Source organism: Convolutriloba macropyga, chromosome 2 (assembly GCF_964194025.1).
Source record: "Convolutriloba macropyga chromosome 2, txConMacr16.3, whole genome shotgun sequence".
Taxonomy (NCBI): Eukaryota; Metazoa; Xenacoelomorpha; order Acoela; family Convolutidae; genus Convolutriloba; species Convolutriloba macropyga.
This window is the reverse complement of record NC_134469.1, coordinates 17,750,944-17,772,341: the sequence shown is the minus strand read 5'-3', so window position 1 is coordinate 17,772,341 and position 21,398 is coordinate 17,750,944. Positions and strand designations below refer to the sequence as shown.

The 21,398-nt window shown below is 34.3% G+C and overlaps 1 protein-coding gene across 1 annotated transcript in view; it reads left to right on the top strand.

Moving 5' to 3' along the window:
• Positions 1 to 21,398, top strand: part of LOC142357420 (proprotein convertase subtilisin/kexin type 7-like) — a 48,016-nt gene that overhangs the window by 16,624 nt on the left and 9,994 nt on the right. The window contains exons 3-10 of the mRNA XM_075409062.1: positions 3,017 to 3,105; positions 5,744 to 5,817; positions 6,054 to 6,199; positions 10,161 to 10,299; positions 10,578 to 10,690; positions 10,963 to 11,056; positions 16,217 to 16,516; positions 20,677 to 20,833. Coding sequence (XP_075265177.1) covers positions 3,017 to 3,105; positions 5,744 to 5,817; positions 6,054 to 6,199; positions 10,161 to 10,299; positions 10,578 to 10,690; positions 10,963 to 11,056; positions 16,217 to 16,516; positions 20,677 to 20,833 — 1,112 coding nt within the window. The remainder of the gene's footprint in view (positions 1 to 3,016; positions 3,106 to 5,743; positions 5,818 to 6,053; positions 6,200 to 10,160; positions 10,300 to 10,577; positions 10,691 to 10,962; positions 11,057 to 16,216; positions 16,517 to 20,676; positions 20,834 to 21,398) is intronic.

Genomic DNA, 21,398 nt, shown 5'->3' with positions numbered 1-21,398 from the left:
GTGATTCAGAAAGATTGAAGCTTTCAGTATTCTTGAATGATTTTGTGACATTGAATTGAAATTTTTTGCAAGATCCAGGAATGCAGAACCGTTGTTGTTTGTATCTTCCATTTTTTGTTTTACTTTGTGAATAAAGTACATCAATGTACCGTTTTTAGATTGAAAACCGAATTGGTTTCTGGTCAAAGGTTCATTGTTCCAGATACTCCACTAACTGATTGAGTAAAAGTCCTCCAAAAATTTTCGGAAAAATTGGTGTTACAGAAATTGGACAGTAATTAGCTGATACAGAAAGATCTCGTTTTTGTGAAATGGTGTGATGTCTTCTTTATAATTTTTCGGAAAACTCTCTTGAACTTAATCGTTGATTATAATCTTAAAATAACCAATAAAGTATCTTCCAGATTTTAATGCCTAAGCGTTAATATATCCCTGGCTTCGTGCTCTGTTGTTCTCTTCATCGTCAATAAATTTATCGATTTCTCTCAAATTTAAAGGTCTGCAGTTCAATTCAATTTTTTTGCGAACCTTCAATGGATCAACCTGCCCTCTATTGATGCCCCTTTGCTAAAAACTTTTTTAAACGCGTTACAGATCGACTTTCTGTCTTTCTTTTTTGGACCACTCTTATTAATTTCCATCTTTTGTGAGGATTCAAATTTTTTACTAAGTTCCTCTTGATTTTGTTGTTGTGCTTCTTTTAACTTGCTATTTACAATATTGCGATATTTTTTAAATGAAGCCAAAGAATCGGTGCTTTCTGTCAATTTGAATTCATTTAAATATCTGTTTCTCAGCAACTAATTTTTTATTCTGTTTTGTGACCCATGGTTTATCTGATGGAGTCCTTTTGCTATTTGAAATTAATTTCATCTCTGTAGATGCCTGTTCTAAAAATAAGTACAAATAAATACTGAATAATTTTTTTGAGGTTTTCTGTTGATAAACTGTTCCCCAGATGTCTAGGAAAAATTTCAATTTTTTTGCATCTCGCCTAATTAAATTGCTTTGTTTATTTCCTTCTAATAAAGGAAGTTTGCTCTGAAAGAAAATTAGATTATGATTGAGGTCTTTTTTGGGCAAATTAGTTTTGAGTATTTGATTAAATCCTAATTTTTACTAGAAATTCATTTTAGCTTCTATTTTTTGAAGGTTCGTGTTCTGGTGTTATTGATTCGACGCTTTGTGGGTTCGAAGCTTCTGGTCATTTGTTTTTTTGGCAGTAGCTATTTTGTCTTCCTCAAATATTTCTGCGAACCTAATGACCGCCCTTTCGGCCACTATCATCACACTCAGCAGCACTTCTCTGCCTGAGGGCTTTTGTCACTGCTATTTGTATCTCTTTTATTTTCCTAATGTTTGAGATGATTTACTTCACTCAATAAACTGACTTGTGTACTCGTTCATTAGTCCTAAATTGAGAATAAAACGTCATTTAACTAGATTGTTATATAACGCCATTTAACACTTTATTGCTTAATTTTTTTTGATATTTAGTTTCATATTCAGGATCGGATTTTTATAATCTTTTATTGAGTAGCACGCTTTTGTCGGGTCGCTGATCTTCTTGATTTTTTTTGCTCAGAAAAGAAGTTAGTCGCAATTATGACTCTCCTGTTGGTGTTTTTTTAATTCGGTCTTTCCTACTGCCGACTTTTCGCCTCTTAGTTTTGTCTTGCATTTTTCATCTTTAAAAGTATAAATTTGAAAAGCCTAGACACACCACTTCTTACCTTCCTTCCCCCGCCCTCATTCTATCCCTAACCCGGTATGCTCAACCACCGTCGAGACCCCTTACTGCGTTTCAATTTGAGTGAGCCTCACTAAGCTGCAGCTAGGTACTGACGAAGCCATGCGTTCGCCGGTTGTTTCAGAGCAATTTGCTTTGTCTCCACCGAGGCAAACGTGAAGGATTCTGGTTTCTTTTTTTCGTTCTCCGGGAAGATGTTTGCTCCTTTAGAAAGAGAAACTTGTAAAGCCTCAGTATTGTTTTGGTGATGATTGTAGTGCTTCTATTTGCCATCCAGTCAAATTACTTGGCGTGATTAGATTAAAAAATGTAACAAAGATGTAAAGAATGAATTGCATTATCCATTTTACTTAGAACTGTTCAGATGATTTTAAAAGGTTAGGTTGGAATCAGTTTGTAGTCCTAGGTAACGGCGAGCATGAGCTAGTTTAATAACTTCACCTTTGAAATAAAACTCTGAATTAGTATAATTTGTCAAGCATAATTACTGTTTTTTTCGGCCTTCAATGAATTTTTCGGTTTTGTTCTAATATTTTAAATTGTAATGGCAGATGTTCGTTGATTTCATTTTTGCAAATAACACTGGCATCCGCAAATTGAAAAATTTGTTTTTCAGCTTCCAGTTTTTCAGAAGAATCGTTTGACGTATAGCAGAAAAATAAGAGGTGCTAGCTTTTTTTCTTGTCGAGCACAATGATTAGCAGGTATTTTCTCTGATAATTCAATGCCCAGTTTTACGCGTTGTGTTTGATTTGTTGGGAAAAGATTTTAGAAGAAGAATTGTTGATTGAGTTTGAAATTTTCAGCTTTCTTGAAAGATTTCATGTGAATTGAAAGCCTTTGCAACATCCGCGAATAGAGAACCTGTGTCGTTGTTTTCTTTCTTATTTTCTATTACTTTTTCAATAAAGTAAATCACTACCGTTGAAGATTTTTCAGATTGAAAACCGAATTGCTTTCATATCAAATGCTGGTCAAAAGTTCATATTGTTCACTAACTGATTGAGTAAAAGTCTTCCAAAAACTTTCGGGAAACTTGGTGTTACGGTAATAGGACTGTAATTGTTTAAAACAAAGATTTTTTTGTGAATTGGTGTGATGTGTGCTTTCTTTAGGATTGTTGGGAATCTACTATTTGCCATCCAGTCCATTCGCAATAATTTTGGCATCATTGAGAAATGTAACAGAGAGCTGCTGTTTATGAATTTAGGCTAACCTGCTACCGATTTCTCAAAACTAAAGAACAACGAGTTTTGCTGCGTTTAGTGCTGGAAATGCAGCTATGATTTGAATGGTGAAGACGGAGACCCGATGCCACGGTTGGATGAGGAAAAGGGCAATCATCATGGAACTAGGTAATTGATCTTATTGATTATTTTGATATCGCTGTTTTAATTTTGTGGAGTTAAAACTTCTTATGTCAAAAACCGTAATAAGAGTTCATGTTTTATTTAATTAATAGTCGCGAAGCGATAGCGGTTATTATTGGGGACATCGTAGCTTTTTGCAATTCAAAGAATTTGAATTGTATTGGGGCGCTGTCTTTTTTACGACTCGAAGAGGAGTATTGGAGAAGTCCTTTTTTTTAATCAATTTTATTGGAGTGATTTTTGAAGCGGGAAATGAAACGCGTGAAAAAATTTGGAGTGATTTTGGTGCTGAACAAAAGTGAAGAGCGGAGCGAAAAGAGAGCAAATTTTTCTCTTTGCGAGCGAAATTTTTTGTTCACGTGCGGCTTTTAAAAGCAGTTTTTTTGAAACTTTTGATGGTTATGAGGTTTGATTATAATATTGTACTCGTTTTAGGCTTGTTTTGATAGGAATTGAAGGTTTCAAGTAGTTAATTCTGAGTTTAATGCTAATTTGGAGGTATTTGATCAGTTTTGCTGATTTTTAGACGAAATTTAATGATTTTTTGCCTGTTTTTTTTGTATTAATGCTTTAAGTGGTTTTTGAATGGAAGCTTGTTACTTAGGGAATATTCAGCTAACAATTGACTAAAGTTTTATTTGTCTAAATCATTCTTTTCTTCGAGAAATTGACAGAAAAATTGAGAAATTTTGAACCATTTTTCTTATTTTTTTTGCAGTTTTTCTTTTTTTCTTAGTCTTAGACAAGTTTCTTAGCCTATTATGACTTGCTCAATGTTTTGCAAGCTTTCCATTGCCCTAATTGGAAAGGAATTTCACTGGGCTTTATGTTTTCTTGTACTATTAAAAAACGCAAGTTAAAAAAAACTTAAGTTTTTATTGTTTTTTGTTCAATTTGTTTTTGAATGCCGTTTCTTCTCATCCCTAATTTTTTTATGGCATTTGTGGAGGTTCAGGGCTTACAATAGTAGTCCTAGTTGTGTAGCCAAAAATATAGTAAATTTGAGCTGAATGTTAATTTGTAGATTTTTGATCAGTTTTGCTGATTTTTAGACGAAATTTAATGATTTTTTGCCTGTTTTTTTATTTTAAAAATTTCAGTGGGATTTGGATAAAAGCTTGTTACTTAAGGTATTTTCAGATATCATTTGACTAATGTTTTATTGTTATAACTCATTTTTTTCTGAGGAAAATTGACAGAAAAATTGAGACATTTTAAAACCATCTTTCTTATTTCTTGAAGGTTTTCATTTTTTTAATCTTAGACAAGTTTCTTAGCCTTATATGACTTGCTCATTGTTTTGCGAGCTTTTCATTGCACTAATTTCAAAGGAATTTTATTCGGCTTTATGTTTCCTTGTACTTTAAAAAACTCAAGTTAAAAAAACTTAAATTTTTATAGTTTTTTTGTTCAATTTGTTTTTGAATGCTGTTTCTATTCTTCCTTAATTTTTTTATGGCATTTATGGAGATTCAGGGTTCACAATAGTTGTTCAGTTTTTTAGTCATAAGGATGGGCAGTTTTCTCCTTCGAGTCGTTTCCGGAATTCTTCCGGCTATAATTTTTTTTAAGATCTGTTCACACATTTTCATGATTTTTGAAGTCAAATTGGAGTAGTGATTTTGATCACGCCGAAACAGGAAATGGAGCGAAAAGCGAGTGGTTTTGCGGCGTGATTTTTTTTCGCTCTAATTTTAAACTAGAGTGAGAAAACATTGTTTGAACAAAAATTCGGTTTCTCGGTAGTGGTTTTTTGCTCACATGCGACAATTTCACTCTTATTTTTACTGTTTTTTCGATTTTTGGATCGGCTTTTTTCTTAATGGTTTTCCCAATCCATTCACAGCTCATTTTAGGCCTAGTTTTTTTGTTTGGATTAAATTTTAATTTCTCGCTAGTGGTTTTTTTGTTCACATGCGGCAATTTCACTCTGATTTTTACTGTTTTTTCGATTTTTTGGATCGGATTTTTTTCTAAATGGTTTTCCCAATCCTTTCACAGCTCATTCAAGGCCTAGTTTTTTGTTTGAATTAAAATTTTCTTTCTCGCTAGTGGTTTTTTGTTCACATGCGGAATTTTGACTTTGATTTTCTGTTTTTTTTCTGGTTTTTTATCTGATTTTTTTTAAAATGGTTTTCTCAGTTCACTCATAGTCCATTCTAGGTCTAGTTTTTCTGTTTAGTCAATGAAAATTCTTTGAATTGTACGTCAGGACTTGTCCTGCTATGTTTTTTAATTCGTCGTCTCCATTTGATAATTCTTACGACTTGACTTCTTGGAATTGACTTTTTCAATGACTTCAGTGACTACTGCTTTGCAGTTAAAATTTGTGTGCGTGACGTAATTTGTTCTGCCTTCTGAACTCGCTTAATGAACTTTAAGTTTTATGAACATTTACTAGTTAAAGATCAATAGTGTGCGTCTTAAGTAGTGCCAAACTTATATGCCCTAATTCTTGAGTATTAGTCTTAAGTTTTTGATTTTGAATACCAATTTTGATAAGGCTTTTTTAGGGCTTTTCCTTATAGACCGCATGTGTCATAAAATTGACAGTCCAATGTTTCTACATTGATATCATGCGCATTTATGATGACTGCTGAATCGTAGGGTATTGTGTGCTAAGGTGTGCTGGTCTGATCGGCGCAGTTTCCAACGATGTTTGTGGAGTCGGAGTTGCCCCGCGTGCAAAACTTGGAGGTCAGTTTGGTGAAGTGTTTTGAAATTTGAAGACCCCGAATTAACAAGTCCCCTTAACGTGTTGTCAAGAATTAGTTTATTTCGGGATACTTGTAGAGTACTATAGTTATTAATTTTAAGAAATTCAATTACAACAATTATAATGGTTTTAAGAGGAGGAATGTTGCTAGGAATGTCATTATATGATCCAATTTTTGTTGAATGCATTCTGGGTTGATCAATCGTTTGATGTTTAGGAATCAGAGTATTGGATGGTGCCATTACAGATGAACTGGAATCAAAAGCGTATCATGTTGGTTTCCATAGTAACGACATTTACAGTTGCTCCTGGGGACCAACAGATGATGCCCAAACTGTAGATGGACCTCATGACTTAACCAAAGTACGATTACTATGCGACTAAGCGGCTTATGCTAAGCTTACGAATTAAATAAATGAGGTGTTGGTGAGAATGATGTACGAGTCCATTGGTTTTTTCGTGTGCCACAGTGATGATCTGGAAGAATTTGATCGTTTGGTAGCATAGAGATCAAATATGATTTGTCATGACATGCTGTCCCTGTACAATAGTTTTCCGCAGCACTGGAAAATTATTTTATATAAAAACAATGCGTAAGGACTGCCAGCAGTAGTAGCTTGGGTTAATTGAGCTTCCGTAAATGGACGCATTGTATTATAATAGCCCCTGCAGATATTGCACTGTTATTTAAAGATACAAACGCCTCAACTTGTTGTTACTTGCGAGAACAGCATTTCCCATAGCTTTCACGTGAAAGAACCACAGGACTCGCAACAGCAATTGCAAGTTGATCCAAAAAGAGAAAAAATATCCCTTTTTAGTCTGATCTAAGTTATTGATTACTTATGAAGTGATGTGTGGTTTCGGGTGTTGGGTAATTTAATGTGTTCAGCTCAGATGAGTGTGTTCACACTTCATGTCCAATCAACAATTTCAATTCAACTCAATGCAAGGCACACGGCTTGGGCCAGGGTCGAAGGGCTTTTTGTCACCCTGTCATGTGCTCCTATTTCTCCCTTGGTTCCGTTCTATCACTGTCTCTGTTCTGTTCTGTTTCTGACTCCGGTGCAGCTACCTGTTCTCGTCTGAAAGGTGAGTTAACAATACTTGAGTAGTAGATTGGATCGCGAGCTCTCAGATTGTCAAAAATAGCCATTATTTTTGAGTATTAATTGTGTATTTGCATGCTTCTTAAACTGGAAAGTGGGATTGTTTTTTTTGTCTAGCTGTGCCATAAATCAATCTAACAATGAAAATGTTATTTTATGATGTTAGGAACTTCATGCTGGCCTGCCTTTTTTCCTTAAATTAATTTTTCATTTATGAGTAATCGATATCTTTCATTTATGAGTGATCGAAAAGCATTAATGAATTAGACGACGCAAGCATCCCTCTGATCCCTCGTTGTTTAATCTGGATACATATCGCAATTATATGGCGGCAGGAACCACCTTTTTGGTTTTCGAAAGTATAGATCTAATTGGTAAAGTTTCCAAATTTTTTTCACTTTGTGTCCGACTTTTTGCTATTTTCTTCAAAAGAATTTGGATTGAAACTTCCTCCTGGATTGTAACACACGGCAAACGTTTTCGATATGTGATAACATCGGTGGTGTTATACGTTGATATTATTTCATTATGATTAATAACGGCCTCAGCTTTTCAGCCGGCTATTATAGCGCTCCTGTTTTTTACAATCCAAGAATAGAGAATTAGATTGTATTGGTTCGCTGTGTTCTTTTTAAGATGTTCACACATTTTTCCATGACTTTGATCTTTCAAAACGGGATAAACAGGTAAAGCCCAGCGGGCATTAAGTTTCGTTAGATGCCCAAAGTGGGCTTTAGAAGTCCTTCAAGTGCTTAAAGTGGTGCAGCTGGTGGGATGGTCTTAATTTAAGGTTAAAAGGTCATATTTAGGAGTTTTTGAGCTCAAAATGGTGCAATTTTTCGTGTTTTTTTGGCGTTTTCGAGTTTTTGTTTGATTAGTCTTCGATTGGAGTTTTTAAAAGTTGATGAAGGTCTTTTTCGAAACAAAATTACTTGTTATGACCATTTTATGTGCTATATGTTTTGGTACTACAAACACTAACACGCAAAATAATACTAATTTTGGCATTTTTTTCAAGTCATTTTTGTCAGTTTTTCTAGCCTCAGGGGCCAGGGAATCTCCTTTAAGGTTTGATAGTAAAAAATTTTCCCGTTTTTCCTCATTTTTCGGTTTTTGTCTTGATTAGTCTTGAATTGAAGTTTCTCAAAGTTTATAAAAGTTTTTTGCAAGATATAGTTACTTGCTATGGCCATTTTATGAGCTATGTTTTGGTAATGCAAACATAATCAAGAAAAATTATACTAATTTTGCATTTTTTAAAAAATATATTGTCTTTTGTTTGCTTTTTCTTGTCTCAATGGCCAAGTAACCTCCTCTAGAGTTTGCTAGTTTGTTACTGCATAGTTGCTATGGCCAGTGGAATGGTATGATTCGTTTTAATATTACAATTTTTTGCAATTGTTTGATAAAATTTGAATTTTTTTTAATGTTTCTGAAAATTATGGTCATATTCGTACTTTATCAGTCTTTATGAGGCAATGCAACTTTTTAAGGCTTGAAATTGGGTTAGTGGATAGCCTCTGGTGACAATGAAACGGTTCTGAAGAAATTATCAAATTTTAGCACTAGTTCCTTAAAATTTGCAGTTTGGTTTGTATTTTCTGTAGTTTTTGTCATTGTCTAAGTTTATCAATCCTTGCGGGCCAATGAATCTTTTATAGGTCTTGCAGGTAGGTTATTAGAACGGTACCAGAGAACAGAAGTGTTATTGAACTTATTAATATTGCAAAATTAAGAACTTTAAATTTTCAGTTTTCAAGTATGTCGTATTTCTCATTTTTGCTATTTTTATTGGCCCATGAAGCTTTTCATGGCTTGTGCTTGGGTCAGTGGTTGTATTGATTTCGATCGAATTTTGCTTTGTGGGTAAAAGCGTCAAGAGTTTTAGCAATGTTTATATTTTTTGTTTGGTTCGTTTCATTTTTGTTTCTCAATTTTGATTGTTTTTTTTGCTGGCGTTTTTAAACAGATCTGCTGGTAAGATGAAGTAGTTCTAAGTTTTTCATTCAATTCTTTGGCTGTATTTCAGGACTTTTCCTGCTATGTCTTTTTTACTTCGTCGTACTAAAATTTTTTCACTTTACGTTAGTTCACAGCTTGTTCAATATTTTGCTCGAAATCTTTGCTTTCTCTAGGCTAGTTTCACTCTTCTCTCATTCTGCTAAAAGTGTTTTTAGACAGCAGTTGCGCAGCAAAGCAATTAAAAATGAACAGAGTCAGTATCAAAAAATGAAATCTGAAATAGAATCGGTATATTCCCATAAAGCCCATTTTTAGGTGCCCGCTACTCGAACTTTGTTAACTACCATCTTTTAAGGCTTGGATTTGGGTTACTTGATAGCCTCTGGAGACACAGAAATGGTTCTGAAGATATTAATATCACGATTTTCAGCAATGTTTCATTAAAATTTGCAATTGGTTTCATTTTTTTTTTAATTTTTTGTCATTTTCCTGTTAATTGATCTTCAAGGGCCATTGAATTTTTTTTCAGGTCTTGCAGATATAAAACTGGACCGATTTCAGAGACAAAAATTGGTCTTGAGCATATTTTTGAAATAACTTGGATCGAATTTTGCCTTCGGGGTAAAAGCTTCAAAAGTTTTAGCAATGAGTATTTTTTGTTTAGTTTGATTAATTTAGTTTCTCAACTTTTTGAGATGATTTTGTTTGTTTTGGCTGGCATTGTTCAATTCATCTGCCGGTCAGTTAGAATACTCCTAAGTCTTCATTTAATTCTTTGGATTGTATTTCAGGACTTTTCATGCTATGTTTTTCATTTTTTTTTCCTGTTCTTTCAATTGTAATCGGTGTTATGTGAATCAATGGGGGCTATTTTCCCGCAATATGCCGGTTGTTTCAGTTTTTCTTTTTTGGCTTTTCTTCAGAGTTATTTTTGAATAAAATGTTTTCAAAGGTTCAACTTCTGTTCACCCCGATTCCTTTATCGCCCTATTTTTTTAGCTTTTATTTTGGGTGAAAAGTCGAGTCACTGTTTCAAGATTTTACTGACATTGTCTATTATTGCATCTTTTGGGGACTTGATCGGGATTGTTTTTTATTCAGGAAGTATTAGTTCTCTATTTTGGCTCAATATAGATCTAGGAATTTTGATGTCTAGGCTAGTGCTTTTTTATTTGGTTTTTGCTGTGTTCATTTGCAGAGAACAAAACGGTTTCATTCATTTCCTCATTGCAAATTTAACCTTTCACATTTAGGATGCCATTATGTACGCAGCCAATGTGGGTCGCAACGGGAGAGGGGCGCTGATTCTAGTGGCCAGTGGGAATGGCGCTGGAGCAGGTGACTCGTGCGCCTTTGACGGTTACGCCACTTCCGTCTATACTTTCACCATCGGTGAGCAGAAACAAAGAAGATTTTTTATTTTATCTTTAACAGCTTATTCTTGAAGCTGTTGAAGCGAACGTTGGAAGCAGTCATACATTTAAGATTTAAGAAAAATCAAAAGACCTTTTATGCTCTTGACTCTGTTTTTTATGAAACTCAGAAGCCTGTCTTCGAGGGCATCCTATTCAGTCAAAATGAATTCTATATATCGTCTCTGATAAGGTTTTAGGGAATGCGTCGAGCAACGAACTTGATGAAGCCAGAAATTAAAATAAAATATTTTTCAGGTGCTATTAGCAGTTACGACAAAGTGCCAAGCTACTCAGAGGGTTGTTCTGCTCTGTTGGGTCTGGCATACAGTGGGGGTGACTCATCTTCGTGGCCATACAGTCCAGGCATTGTGAGTATATACTCCTCATTGATTATTACCCAACTGAGTTAAATCTTTTCATTCTCAAGATTTCACTCAACTGTTTTTTCGTTAGTCATAAAATTTTCGTGCTGAGAATTATTGTTTACATAAAATTGAATAGATTATTTTTGGACTCTTTATTTGAAAGCTCAGGATGACAGGGTGGTTTCGGTAAAAACGCAACACTAAAGCGCAGAAAACTGGAGGTTTTCAAGGAAAAAGAAATTTATTTTGTCTTTGTTCACAATATATGATTGTAGACAACGACTGATTGGCTGATGGGTGGTGGGGATGGATGCACTGAGTCATTCTCGGGAACATCGGCTTCTGCTCCCCTAGCTGCAGGAATACTCAGTAAGTACTCTGTTCTGTCGCCTTGGTTTTTCTCCAGAGTCTTTCCATGGCACGCACAAAATCTTTAATAACCGCAATAATAAGCTTTAGGCGCCACCCCCCCCCCCCCCCCCCACACACACACACACACGCACACACCGCCATCAGCAGCACCTCCGCCACTACCACCAGCACCACTACCACCCACCCACAACCACCCCCACCTCCTTCAACTTCATATTTTGGTTATTATTCGTTGCCTTAAGCTTATATGAAATTTATTCTGTTGATTATGTCGTGGCCAGGAAAGAAAACACAACAGTGTTCAAAGCTCCAATGATAAGTTTCCTAAGAATAAAATTTAAGTCTCAACTAATATAAACAAGATTGCTCGCACGAGGCTGTGCATAGCACAGATTGTTGCAACATGCGTCTTCGGTTTGTCAAAAAGCTTCTGGTTCTGAGACAAAGAACTCTTTCGACCATAATTTTTTCGAAACTCAAACCGAACCTTTTTTTTCCGTAGCAATCTTGTACGACCTTTTATTTTTAAAAAGTGGAACAATCCGGAATTCTCATGTTGATATTTCTACCAGAGAAAAATCCAATGTCCTTATCAATCATTTTTTAATAAAATACAGATTTTTGTAGAAACATCAAGTTAAAAAGCAACAGTTGGAAAATAAAATTTTTATTTAACGATTAAAATGAAAATTTATAGTCAATTACTACGTCGAGATTTGTCTTTTCCTCACGAAGGTAATTCCAACTGGTGGCTATTTTATGTAACCTTTATTCAAGTACTTTTGATATTTGTTCAATTTAAAGCAAACCAAACAAAGAATTTCTTTCTTTTCATTGTTTACGTTACGAATCGAAAAAAACTTTTATAATTTTTCTAATTGAAAAATTGACGTTTTGGTATATCAATTAATTTACGCTATCTGGTTTAGGTGTAAAGAAATCTCATGTTTCAATCAGTTTTAGATCAATTGGAGAAAGTATATTTCAAAGAAAAACGGAGCGGATTTGAAGAACAACTTCGTTTTTTCTTTCTCAAATCATTTCCTGATGTTGTTCAACTGAACTAACTGTCCAATTTAAGCCTTAATCACACGGAGGACATGGTTTTGGAAATAATTCAGCGTTAATAAAGAAAAAAATTTCAACTTCACAAAAATGTTTTTTGTTATTTGAATTGATAGCGTTGTAAGACTCCTACCAAGTATCCATTTAATCGTATATGAGAAATAATGGAGTGCTAATTAATGTGTCACAAAATCGACAACGCTAGGGTCGAAATGATTTAAGTCTGAAGTATTAAAAAGTTGTATACATTTTTTTGTTCTCTCAATTGTTTTTTGTTTTGATTGACTTTGAATTTTGATTGACCCTTGTAGAACCATTTCAACAATCTTAATGTAGAATAAGTGTTTAATTGTATGTCGTAGAGTTACTAGGTATAGCGTGAAATTGTGCAGATATTTAGAGTAAAGTTGTGATCTGCTGTTGAATAATAATTTCTTCTTTCAGTTTTATTTCTTAATGAATGCACAAGTATACTAATCACTGTTTCACATTTCAGTTAGAGAACTAAACAATGAACTAATGAACTGGTAGCGTTTTGAGATCTTAAATTAAAGTGTCAGTTGAAGCATCAAGAATAATCAACAGGTAAAGACAGCTATTAAAAAAACAGCTCTTATATTTAAAAAAAAATAAAACTCGGGTTTTTTGTTGTTCTCATCTCAACCATCCCATATTTGGTCATATCCGTAAATTTTATTTAAAATGAAGTCTTCTCGATTTAACTATGCGATTTGGATCTAGCTTAGGTGCCCTCAAAAATTGAAAAAGTGTCAATGGTTTATTAATTTTATTTATCACTTTAATCTCAAATTTTAAAATGGACAAAAACTGCCTCTGTTGAATCAAACAGTCCACAGAACCACGAACTGGCACAACAAATTTTGTGTTCAAGAAATCACAAAAACAGCAAAAGATGTCTGAAATTTTTCATTTTCGTATTGTCTTTTCCTTGTTCTCCAGAAAAATTATTTCAGTTTTCATGTACATCTGAAGTATGAGAGTTGTTAAATTCGGTTTAGTATTGAGCAACTAAAGCCGCATCGAATAACTGGAAGATACTACTTCAAATTATGAGTATAAGTTTCCAAAGGAAACATGTAAGAAATATTTGCGTTCCTTTATAAGTTTTTACCTTTCTTTTGCTGATTTTTTTCGAATCCCAAGTATTATAACATTTTTCTGTTTTGGCTGTCGGAAACCTGTTGAACTTCAAAATTTTAAAAATTTAAAGTATTTACAAGGAAGAGAAAAAGTCGTGAATCGTAATTAACTGTTTTTCTCGTCTTCATTATTTATTTATTACAAATATCTTTAGAATGAAGTCTTCGCTTGGTTTTGTTTCAAAACCTAAATAATTTGATTCACCTCACTCCTCCCCTCCTAGATTTTTCCTTTTCGTTGAAAATTTTCAAACACCACCCCTTCACCACCCTGCGATAAAATTTGTTGTTTTGTAAAAATAAGAAGTAGCCTCTAAGGACTACAAAATTATGTTTCTCTTTTTCTGCTACGATGCGTAAACAAAAAGTGAAAATTTGTCTGAAGAACGAAAGGAGTCGGCTTCGGATATAAATTCGCCATTTTTTTTAAAAAAAATTAGAACAATAAAATAAGAATCTCAAACTCATTTGATTTTGTTTAAATCAACTACGACCACTGAGGTTGGATCGTTTTTCTTCAGTATTTGAATAAAGATATTTGTAATTGCTGATGATAGTAAATATATTCGTAACCATGAATATTTACTCTAACGCTTATTAATAGCCGCCCTCATCTTCTCAGCCGGCTATTATAGCGCTCCTATTTTTACGACTCGAAGAGGACCTAAAAGCGAAAGTGAGAAAAGCTGTCTTGGTGAACAGATTTTCGGTAAGCGAGAGAAGTTTTTTGATCATGCGCTGCGTTTAGTGAACGACTTTTTGACTTTGAAAAGTAGTTTTTGACTGAATTGCACATATAGATAACCGTTTTTAGCCGTTTTTTCGTCTAAGTGGCCCAATTTTCGTTTTAAATTGGTTCCTTGTAGAAATAAAATTTATTCGATACTATTTTGAAATGTCAACCTCGGAAATTGATGCCACAGTGTTTTGCAGAGCCTGAAAATGCGTTACAAGTTGAAAATTGGCACATAGTTCTTGATTTTTTAGTTATTTTTTGGCTTTTTTCTTTTAAATTCTTCTTTTTTCGATCTTATAATCGTCTTTTTGTCAAAAATCAGTTAATATGGCAATATCTCTTTGATAATTCCTATATTCAACGCCTCTTTCTACCTCGATATAATTTTGTTCCATCAAATTGTACATATGCTAATCCGATTTTGGTAGTTCTTTCCGATTTTCGTTAGTATTTCGTTTGTATTTTGGTCAATTGCCAGAATGTTTTTTTGTGCAACATGAGGGACTTTAATTTCGTTTCAATAAAAATTCAATCATTTTTTGGCGTTAAGTTTTGAGAAAACAGTTAAAACTTTTTCATAAAAGCAGTCTTAACTTAAAAGTTCTTTGACCATTTTTTTGCAAAATGTTTCATATTTCTTATTAATGAATTGTTTTTTCCTATTTTTTGGTCTCTTCAGGAGAATAGATCTTTTTATCGAATGACTAGTTATCTTTTCTCTGTCTTGAATGCTGAACAATGAAATGTATTCGTTTTTCCTGAATTTTCTAAATTGATTTTAAACTTTCAAGAATCAAGAAAGTCTTTTTGTTACGGTGTTCCTTACATTGTGCCCATATTCTTCACATTCTAGTTAATATCATACTAGTTTTGTCCTGGCACCTAAGTTTATTTTCGGTATATTGATTTTTTCAGTTGTAAAAAATGAACGATTTCAGCTTTTTCTTAGATTTTCGTCATTTCTTTGGTGTGCAATTGATTTCATTCAACAAAAGGCAGTACTGAGAGTTTGATAGCAACCTTCTTCCATAATTTCTACTCAAGCCTATTTACTGCAGCTTTCTTCCGGCCTTGGTGTTAATTTATACGATTTGTGGCCTTTGAATATTCTTCTCCTGCTTATGTCTTTTCTATGATCAATTTTATTTTGATTTAGTATGAAATCATGTTGTCTAGCTTATGTACAAAAAGGAACAGTATGTGTGTTGCTTTCGTCTTAATCGGAGTGATTAGAAGTGTAATTATAGGTTTTTTCTGATTCTTAAAATTGAGCTTTCTTTGAAAAGATTTAACTTAGTTTCTAAGATTTTTATCTGCCGTTTGCTTTCGCGATCTTTTTCAGATAAGAATCATGAATTATTTGAGGACTATTGAAAACCTTGCCAGATTTTTCAGACTCTCAGGTTTTTGACCACCTTAATTATGTTGGATTTTTTAACGTTACCAAACGTTTTCAATAATATTAAATTTTGCTGCTTTTTGTTTCTCTTGTTGACAGTGGTTTAAGTTTCACCAATTTTTAGAGCAGACCTGCAGAGTTAGTGAGTTAATGGTTTAATACAAAAGGTATTGGCTTCCGCTGCAATTACGGTTTTGTTAGCAAAGTGTTGAGGCTTCGAGTTGCTTACGCAATTCATCCGGCTTTTTTTTTACTTCGTCGAACTTTTTTCCGCTTTAACATTTTGCCGCTTTTTCAGCATTTTGCGTGAAATCTTTTTGACTTCTCTAGGCTAGTTTCTCTCTTCTCTCATTCTGCTTAAAGTGAATTTGAAGATCAGTTGCTCAGCAAAGCAATTCAAAATGAACAGAGTCAGAATAAAAATTGAAGTCAGAAATAGAAACGGGATAAACCCATAAAGCCCAATTTTAGATGCCCGCTATTTGAACGTTGTTCTTATAAGTCTTAGTTACCATCTGTTATGCTTATTGGTATTGACAGTAGCTCCTTTAGGCTCTCTCTAAGAAACAGAAGGATGTTCAACTACGAAATGCCATCAAAATAAATCGGACTTAAAAAATATTTTTGTACAAAAATTTTTTTTTTTTGGTATCTTCTATTCTTTCAATCCCAGTCATGCTTATTGGAATCAACCGCGGCTATTTTCCGGCAATCTACCGGGTATGTTTCATTTGATTTAACGTTTCCTCTTCAAAAAATATTTTCGTATACTTAAGAGCAAAGTTGCTCTTTTTTAGGTTTGGTACTAGAAGCTAGGCCCTGTCTTATTGGACGCGACGTACTTTGGCTAGTGGCTCTATCTAGTAGAAAATTGGACGCTATGGCAGTAAAGGAAAAAGAAGAATGGTCATTGAATCGAGCTGGGCTGTACCACACGAACAAGCACGGTTTCGGAATTTTGTCAGCTACAAGACTGGTTAAAGCTGCCCTTGCCTGGCCTGGCATACCCTGGATGACTATCTTCTCCACCCCTCATCTGAACTCAACAGAACATTTGAGATTTAGCGCTGACAAAACTTTAGAATTAAAATATAATGGTTAGTCAGAGAGTATATGATAAATATGTCACATCATGTAACAAGTCACATCAAAGCTCATGGATGTTTTCGTCGCAAAGATTCAGAGTTCGGTTCACGTGAAACAATCCTGAACAATTTTTCTATTCAAATTATCGGAAGGCTATAGCGAGGCTATTACTGATAACTAAGTGATTTTGTTGTCTGTTGTTCGATATGAAGTCTATTAATAGCTGCGAAGCTATAACGAGGCTATTATTGGTCTCGTATTCTTTTTTTACGAGCCCAGGAGGAGTATTGGTTTCTTACAGAACTTCTCGAAGAGGCATTATGGTTTTTCTATCTTCACGATTCAAAGAGGCGTCGTAGTTTTCAGTTTTTACGACTCGAAGAGGAGTATTGGTGGAGCTTCCTTTATCAATAATTTTGTTGGAGTGTATTTGAAACACAAAATGCCGTGCGTAAAAACTATGGGTGTCCCTCTTTTTTATCCCTTTTTTGGTGTCCCGCTTTTCTATCCCTTTTTGGGGTGTCCCTCGTCCTAGCATTTCAGACCAATTTTAATTTTTGTCTAATTGGTTCATGCCTCCGTGCTTTAGTCATGCATGCGTAAGTGGGCTGTGGGACTTGATATGAAACTATCACAACCGAACATGGAATTAAATTTTCCCCGATTATATTATAAAAAAGCATGCTTTTAATGCCTTCTGCTAACTTGCGGGGTGAAATGATCTAAAGGTTTGTGGTGCAAAAATATGCGGGGTTAAATGAATCGGGGTGAAAAGAAGTAGAACCAAAGTTAAATGTTTAGGCGTGACTGCTAAACAGAATTGAAGAGCATATGAAAAATAGGGGGGATGGGGTAGTAGGCGAAATCTTGATTAGGCGAAAATCCTGAGCTCAAGTTGGGAAATTAGGCGAACAGCAATTAAAACAATTAAGAGTTACTTCAGAGTACACTCGATGTTATAATGTTATCAAATGTCCCTAACAGTGGTCTTACATGCAAAAGAGTTTTTAAAATTACATGCAAAATGTAAACTTGTTAATAGCCGCACAGCGATAGCTGGGGCTATTATTGGCCTTCTCTTGGATTTTTACAATTCAAACAATTTGAATTGTATTGGTGCGCTGTGATTTTTTTTTGAAGATGTGTTCACACATTTTTCAATGACTTTGATCGTTCAAAACGGGATAAACAGGTAAAGCCCAGCGGGCATTAAGTTTCATTAGAGCCCCAAAGTGGGCTTTAGTTGTCCTTCAAGTGCTAATAGTGGTGCAGCTGCTGGGATGGCCTTAACTTAAAGTTGAAAGGTCATTTTTAGGAGTTTTTGGGCTCAAAATGGTGCAATTTTTCATGTTTTTTCTAATTTTTTTGAGTTTTTTTGTTTGATTAGTCTTAGGTTGAAGTTTTTAAAAAATTATTAAGGTCTTTTGCGTCACAAAATTGCTTGTTATGACCATTTTTTGAGCTATAAGTTTTGGTACTACAAACACAAACACGCGAAGGGATACTAATTTTTGCAATTTTTTTCAGGTTTTTTGAAAATTTTTGTCGTTTTTTGAGTTTCTTTTGCCCTAGGTGCCAAGAAATCTCCTCTAGAGTTTGATAAAGGGTTTGATGATAGATCCCTGCATAGTTTTTAGTGGTAATGGAATGGTTTTCAACTTTTTGCCATCATGAATTTTAGCATTTTTTGACAAACCTTGCAATTTTTCTCATTTTTTTTAAAAAATTTTTTGTCATTATTCAAGTTGTTTGAGTCCCAGGGGCTGGAAAATCTCATTAGGGGTTGGATAATAAGTTAATGAAAAATTTTTAGTTGCCATGGAATAGCTTTCAACTTCTGAATATCACAAATTTTAGCAATTTTTTTTTTGACAAAATTCGCATTTTCCGGTTTTTGAAAATTTTTGTCATTTTTTTTAGTTTCTCCAGCTTCAAGGCCAGGCAGTCTCCTTTAAGTTTTGTTAATAGGGCACTTCATAGTTTCTAGTAACAATGGAAGGGTTTTTAACATTTTAATTTCTCGAATTTTAGCATTTTGTGGATAAAATCTGCAATTTTTTAAGATTTCCTAAAATTTTTGTCAGTTTTTGATATTCGTCCATTCTTAAGTGCGAGAAAACTTATTCCACGTTCTGATAAAAACGTTACTGCATGGTGTTTAGTTTCAATGAATTTTTTTTCAGCAATTTAACCTTTCGACTTTTGGAAGTTTTTTTGATAAAATTTGCAATTTTTTCAAAACATTTGTGTATTTTATTTATTTTTCTTGTCTCATAGACAGGTAACCTCATCCAGTGTTTGTCAGTATGTTATTAAATAGTTGCTAGGGGCAATTGAATGGCTTTTCAGTAGAACGATTTTCTATTTTTTGAAATTTGAAATTTTTTTTAAAAATTTATTGCCTATCGATCTATGAGCCACTGAGTTTTTTAAAGCTTGGAATTGGGTTACTGGGTAGCCTCTAGAGACACAGACATGAATCTGAAGATATTTATATTACGATTTTCAGCAACATTTTCTGATTATTTGCAATTGATTTCTTTTCTTAAACTTTTTGGTCATTTTCGAGTCAATCGATCTTCAAGGGCCAATGAATATTTTTCAGGTCTTGCAGATATAATACTGGACCGATTTCAGAAAGAAAAATTGAATTTGTTCATATTTTTGAAATAGGTATTTTTAAAGGGAAAAAATTTTGCCTTAGGTTTAAAAGCTTCGAGTTTTAGCAATGAGTATATTTTGTGTAGTTTCGATTCTTTTAGTTTCTCAAATTTTTGAGATGATTTTGTTTGTGTTCTGGCTGACATTGTTCAATTGATCTGCTGGTCAGGTAGAGTACGTCTGAGTTTTTCATTCATTTCCTTGAATTGTATTTCAGGACTTGTCCTGCTATGTTTTTTATTTCGTCGTCACGATTTTTGTTACGACCATATGACTTCACAGCCAATTTTTGTTCATTCGTTCATGCAATTTCAACTGAATTGCATGTGTGACGTCATTTTTCGCTCTGAGTGGAGCGCGTTTTATTTGTTCATGCGCGTGATTTTATGTTTGGTCACACTTGACTTACCTCACTCTCAAAAATGACTTCCTCACTTTGAAATTGACTTTTATTTACTTTAATTCAAAGAGATAAGGTCAAATGGGTGTGTCACTCTAATTGAAGGTTATTTGAGATCAGCTAATAGAGGCAGCAATAATTTATACAGATTTTTAATCAAAATATAACAGATCAGCCTTCAATGAAAAGACGAATTTTTTTCTGTCTTTTTTACTGTTTTTTTAGACTGCCGATCTACGAATCTATTGCGGCTATTTTTTGGCAATCTGCCAGCTATGTTTTTCAATGTGTAAATAAGCTTAAATGTAAGTAATTTAGAACTACTGGTTGCACAAAATTCACGACAATTGAGGGCGTTGGGTTAAACTACATCTGGAAAATGTTCAAAAACGAAAACTATGTTCATTTTTTGATCACTTGTAAGCTTTTTTACGAAGTCTATTGTTATATGGTCACCTAATTTCATTATATTATCCAGCGAAGATTGCAGTACCTCCTTTAAGTGGGTATTCGCCTAAATTCAACAAAACCGGAGTTCGGAATTTTCGCCTCAAGGCTGCAAAAGTTCCTTTCGCCGAATCGAGTTTTCGCCTAATATCCTACTCCCCGAAAAAGTGGTTTTCTGCTCATGTCGCGTTTTCAAGATAGTGAGAGATGTAGGTTTAAATTCATTTTCGCTAAGTTTGGTCAGGTGCGGCATTTTCAGCCAGTTTTTCGTGTTTTAACTCAAATTGTCCTAATCTTTGACTTTTCTCTGGAAATTTCGCTGGTATGTGAAAGATAGATGTTATAGATGCTCATTGTTTTAAGCGCACTTATTTGAAAACATGAGGACGACCTTCTTTTGTTGTTGAGTTCATATTTTAGAGATTTCAATTGAGTTTGAATTGAACTCTTCTCTTTTTATTGCTTTCTCAAATTTTCTGGAATTTTTTGCCTCATTCCTTGATAGTTTGCTTTCAGTGCTATTTTATTTTCATTGGCTGTAAAATTTGTGCAAAGAAAACTTAGGTCATATGAGCTCATATTGCAGTTTTTTCTGAAGCCTTTGTTTCATCTAACAGGCGATGCTTTTCTGGCCAATTTCAATATCTTTCTTCTATGTTTTAGTGACGGGTGAAGAGGCAGGCAGATTCTACCTGTACACGGTTGAGCAGGTGGTGCTCTCGGTAAATATTTGGTCTCCTATGAGAGGAGCAATCTCTGCAGTTCTCACATCCCCGCAAGGCTCAAAGTCCCTCATCATTCCTCCCCGACAACCAGACAGGTGAGACTGTTTAGCCGCAAAGCTATAGCTGAGCCTATTATTGGCCTTCTTTTGGTTTTTTACGACTCGAAGATTTTTACGACTTTTGGTTTTTTATGCCTCGAATTGGTTTTCTTGAGGTTTTTTACGACTCGAGCAGGAAATGAAACACATGAAAAATTTGGGAGTGGTTTGAATGTTGAATAAAATTGAACAGAAGAGTGGTTTTTTGTTCTTACCGCTGTTTTCGAGAGAGTGAGAAATTGATGAGTGAAAAAATTCTGTACGAGAGCAAAAATTGTGTCTCGTGCGGCCTTTAAAACCCTTTAAAACAGTTTTTTTAATAGCCGCGAAGCAATAGCGGCTATTATTGGTGACATCTTGGTTTTTTTCACCTCGTCGTCTCCATCGATGAACCTTGCGACCGGACTTCTTGGAATTTGCTTTTTCAGTTTCAGTAATTTCTACTGCTTTGCGCATTAAATTGTTGTGCGTGTTGTCATTTGTTCTGCGGTTAGGTTAATTGCGTGACTTACCTTAACCCAAAAATTACTTCTGAACTCACTTAATGAACTTTAGATTTTAT